The sequence below is a fragment of the Gasterosteus aculeatus genome, chromosome X (genome assembly GCF_964276395.1).
Source record: "Gasterosteus aculeatus chromosome X, fGasAcu3.hap1.1, whole genome shotgun sequence".
NCBI lineage: Eukaryota > Metazoa > Chordata > Actinopteri > Perciformes > Gasterosteidae > Gasterosteus > Gasterosteus aculeatus.
In genome coordinates this window covers 3,530,626-3,535,614 of record NC_135698.1, presented here as the reverse complement: position 1 = coordinate 3,535,614, position 4,989 = coordinate 3,530,626, and the positions used below count along the sequence as shown (strand labels likewise).

The 4,989-nt window shown below is 43.9% G+C and overlaps 1 protein-coding gene across 1 annotated transcript; it reads left to right on the top strand.

Moving 5' to 3' along the window:
* The first annotated feature begins 766 nt into the window (after window positions 1-766).
* On the top strand, window positions 767-4,703 carry LOC120809081 (histone H3). The gene has a single exon (XM_078082582.1). It carries the CDS (start codon window positions 3,165-3,167, stop codon window positions 3,573-3,575), a length of 411 nt encoding a protein of 136 aa, XP_077938708.1. The 5' UTR covers window positions 767-3,164; the 3' UTR covers window positions 3,576-4,703.
* Window positions 4,704-4,989: the final 286 nt, after the last annotated feature.

Below are 4,989 nucleotides of genomic sequence, written 5' to 3'. Positions count from 1 at the left end.
CATCAGAGAATAAGACAATGATAACAAGACAACGTGGTGCAAGAGGAATTTAAATTAAAAAATAAAGTTTTAAAAAGTTAGAAATAAGGTGCACCAGCAAATAGAACGTCACAAGTGTGTGTGTGCATGTGGGGTCTGAAGGGAGTGACCGGTGGGATGTCAGAGTCAGTCAGTGGGGGACCGGCTCTGTTGATGAGCCCGACTGCCGATGGGAAGAAACTGTTGGTGTGGCGGGAGGTCTTAGTCTTGATGGACCTCAGCCTCCTGCCAGATGGAAGAGACACAAACAGGTTCTGTCCGCGGTGAGAGGGGTCGGTTAAGCTCTTTTTAGCTCGCTTCAGGGTCCTGGACGTAGGGATGTGCGGTATGGTATAGCTTGTTGTGGCTGCTAGTGTTGCCACCAGAGGCTTTGCAAGAAATCGTTTTCTGATCTAACTTACGTCGGGTTTTCCAAAAGAGCCTCCAAACAGACACAGCTCCTCTCTTGGGCACAAGTTGCGTTGGTGCATCTCTGGTCTCTCCTTGTTTCTCCTTTATCGCTCTGAAGGCTTCATCTCGACTATTAGGCCTTCAGACATCCAGGCGACCTGAAATAAGACTAAGTATCTTTTCTTTAAACCAAGCAAGTCTGCTAAATGTGTTGTTGATTCTACTGTTTTAAGATAACTTGATTGCTAGCTTGCTTTAGCTCTTGCCGTTTCTTAGTGCCAGTGAAGCAAAAGAGACTTGAATCCTTAAACTATGGCGGCAAATCACTGTCAAAATTCGAGAGTCCAAATCAGGTTGATGCTCACGCGTAAATCAAACATCCGTGAGCAAATCTCCGTCTCGCGCTCGAAGGTGTTTTCTACTGTTGTTCTTTTTGACAGTAAGGGGGCGGAGACAGTCACCATGGTCTCTACATTTAATTGGTAACAAACCCCGTCTTTGGATTGGCTGGAGTTCACAGAACTATAGAAGCCCATTTCCGCCCTGAAGAAAGGGGATAAAAGGTCTAAATTATGAGATAAAACGTTGTCAAAACACAAACGACACCTCTCTAATCGTAGTGGACCGTAGATGACAACCAGCTACAACCATTATTTAATTAATGCATTTTAGTGTTGACTCTTATCCAATGGTTTCCATCCTGTTAACGGTAATTTTAATAACAATTTACATTCTTATTTATTAATGGTGTCATACATTTCTATTGTAAATCCGTTGCTTTTAATGTCACTTTCAAGTAAAAAGTTTATAAAGTTTATATTATATATAAATTAACCCAATATATTAGATCACACTTAATAAGAATACACTGAATAAATACTATTTAGATATGCTGCGTATTTATATCTAATATACAATAGGGAGAATAATAATAATAACCCAAATAGGTAAAACCCCAAAACTCTCAAAAGACAGAGTGGACATGTCATCGGTGGGATTTAACGTCTATGACAAATGGCTTAAATATTTAGCTAATTTACTATGCAGAAATTTGTTTGTTTTTTATTAAACAGAGAAAAGATATAATCAAATATTTTTTTTCTCCATTACCTCTGCTGAACTCGCTTCTGTTCTGTCCTCAAAGAAAAAAAATGTATTTAGAAAAACAGTTATTTTGCCATCACGACTTAAACAAGTTCTTTGAGATGCATTTGGGTTACTGAATTTTCTAACTGTAGGTGAAGTCAAAGTACGCAATTTAGAGCGTTCACTAGAACACACGATTACATAAAAACCATACAAACTTTTTTTTGAATAGTATATAGTTGTAACATACATTCCTAGATGTCTACCCAGTGATATTAAAAGTAATAAATATGGATGTAGTTGCAGCCTGATTAAATGTGTCTCCATGTGTTCTGACACCAATCCTGGTTTTCTCTTGTCTTTGCAGCCCAGCTAGTATAACAAATGTCACCTGCGTCGTTCTGCTTTGAAAACTTTACAGGAAGGGTGCCGGACAAACAAATCGCCTCCTTCATGGAGACCCACAGCAGCTGTGGTGTAAAGGCATTTGTGTATGTTGGACATTGGTTTCTGTTACTCGAGCTCACCACAACAGTGAATAATGATCACATTTCAAGGAAGAATGTATGACTGTTTCCATGGATTTCTTTGTTTTTTTTGCACAACTGCCATAGGGAGGCAGATTTGCGTGAACCACTATGTGAACTGGGCTCAGGATGCCTCCAAGCAGCAGCAAGTCACCGAGGGCTAGTGCTCGTCCTCCTGATGCTCGTCCTCCCGATGCTCGTCCTCCCGATGCTCGTCCTCCCGATGCTCGTCCTCCTGATGCTCGTCCTCGTCCAATCACTCTGCAGCTTACTTTCAAACACCCGTTAACCATTTGACCCATTAACCCTTGTTTTACGTTATTCTTCATATTACCATTTTGCAAAATGTAAGTATATAAATAAATATTTGTTTGGCTGTTGCTTAGTCAAGCTTGAGAAGGGCCACAGCATGGTGACATTTCAGGGCTCAACCTGAAACTAACAATACAGCTCAAAGATGTCAGATAGCTAGATAATCTTCCAATACTTCACAAATCAAGTTGATTTGCTCTTATTTTGCTGAATGAATTTGCAGTGTAACACCCAGTTTAAAAACATTGTACTTGATAATGACAACGACCAACATCCTTATGATTCAAAACCAAAGCATATTGTCTTTCTCGTGCCATGTTTCTAACTGTATAGATCAAATTGAACCAGTTTAAGGATAAGAATCAGATTCAACTCCACCATATGTTTGAGGTAATATCAAACTGGATTCCCAGATATTAGAAGCCATCGTAAAACAAATGAAATGGAGGTAATACACTGTTATCTGGGTCTCCACTTCCACCAAGTGGTGGGGTGATAGATTTGCCCGTATTTATCTTACTACTAGAGGGCTCTCTAGTGTCACGCATTGAGAGAGACAGTCACTCATTTCGCTCTTTCAACAAAAAAGGAAGGAAATCCGCCCCGCAGCGGACAGTTTGAAATAGATTTCCACCAATGAGCATTGCAGACTCTCTTGTGGAGGCGCGGCTGAGCTCCAGGAGGAGTCCTCCACCAATCAGGAGCCGAGGTCTGAAGCTGCGTCACCGCTCCACAGCCGGTCCCCGCTTAAATAGCAGCGCGTCTCCTCCCGACCTGCATACTTCTTCCGACCAGAGATACCAGTGAATCATGGCACGAACCAAGCAGACCGCCCGTAAGTCCACCGGAGGCAAAGCCCCAAGGAAGCAGCTGGCCACCAAGGCCGCCCGTAAGAGCGCCCCGGCCACCGGCGGCGTGAAGAAGCCTCACCGTTACAGGCCCGGTACCGTGGCCCTGAGGGAGATCCGTCGCTACCAGAAGTCCACGGAGCTGCTAATCCGCAAGCTGCCCTTCCAGCGTCTGGTGAGAGAAATCGCTCAGGACTTCAAGACCGACCTGCGCTTCCAGAGCTCCGCTGTTATGGCTCTGCAGGAGTCCAGCGAGGCTTACCTGGTGGGCCTGTTCGAGGACACCAACCTGTGCGCCATCCACGCCAAGAGGGTCACCATCATGCCCAAAGACATCCAGCTGGCCCGTCGCATCCGCGGGGAGCGAGCTTGAAAAGTCTGCTCCTACTAACACCACAACGGCTCTTTTAAGAGCCACCTCACTCTCTGTAAAGAACTCATTCCTTAACGTGACCATAATCAATTCATGATAATAGTGACAATAGTCACTATTGATTAGATTTTGGTAAATTGTCTCAGTCAAGACACAGTGCAAAGTGACATGTGATTAAACACATTGTACAATAAGTTGTATGTATTCTGGCGAAGAAGACCGTTGTCTGATTTACATTACATTTACATTGATTGATTTACATTAACGTTACTACAGTGAACCAGTCGACAAATCATCAGACCGAATAAGAATAAACATAATTCCAAATGAATATCTGCTGATGGATTTGAGTTAAATCAAGATCATCATCGATATTTTATTCAAAAGCAATTTTGAAAACTTGCCGTTCACAAAATTCACAAAAGTCTACTCAGATATTGATCTTTACAGCATTTATTTGGTCCTGCAGAAGACAACAAAACACAGACATTCGTTCAGCAGGAGGCGCTGCAGAACCACGTTATAGCCCCGCCTTCGTCTTCCATCACGTCCTCAGACTGGCTTTAAATATCTGTGAACTGACTCGTGTTCATCATCTTTGTACCAAACCGACCAGTGAACATGAGCGGAAGAGGGAAGGGAGGAAAAGGACTCGGCAAAGGAGGTGCCAAGCGTCACCGTAAAGTCCTCCGTGATAACATCCAGGGAATCACCAAGCCCGCCATCCGCCGTCTGGCTCGCCGCGGCGGAGTGAAACGCATCTCCGGTCTGATCTACGAGGAGACCCGCGGTGTGCTGAAGGTCTTCCTGGAGAACGTGATCCGCGATGCCGTCACCTACACCGAGCACGCCAAGAGGAAGACGGTGACCGCCATGGATGTGGTCTATGCCCTGAAGAGACAGGGACGCACCCTGTACGGCTTCGGAGGATAAACCCCGACTTCTGTTACCAACACACAAACGGTCCTTTTAAGGGCCACCCACGTTCTCTATAAACTGCTGACTTCCTTGTAAATAACCAGTGACCAGAACGCTATGATCAAATTGTTACCACGTGTCCATATGAATACAATACCAACGTACTTGTACAATGAGCACATCACTGGCAGCTGACCAATGATCTTGGTCTGACATAACCTGCTTGCCCTACATATTTCAAGATTTAAAGTTTAAGAGAGTGAGTACTAAATTGAACCACATGTCATTAACATACCTTAATCTTTGCTCCTCCTGAGTTTCTCCCGCGGTTGTCAGTTTGAAAATCTTCCGTTGCCAACTTTGGGACTCTTTGGGGTAAAGAGGTTTACGGATGCGCTCTTTAGCGCCATCTATCGTCGGGGAGTTTAAAAAGGAATGAACGCGACTCTTTGGGGTAAAGAGGTTTACGGATTCGCTCTTTAGCGCCATCTATCGT

What these genes read in the sequence shown, in the direction of transcription:
- LOC120809081 (XM_078082582.1), top strand. Translation starts at nt 3,165, where the DNA reads ATGGCACGAACCAAGCAGACCGCCCGTAAGTCCACCGGAGGCAAAGCC.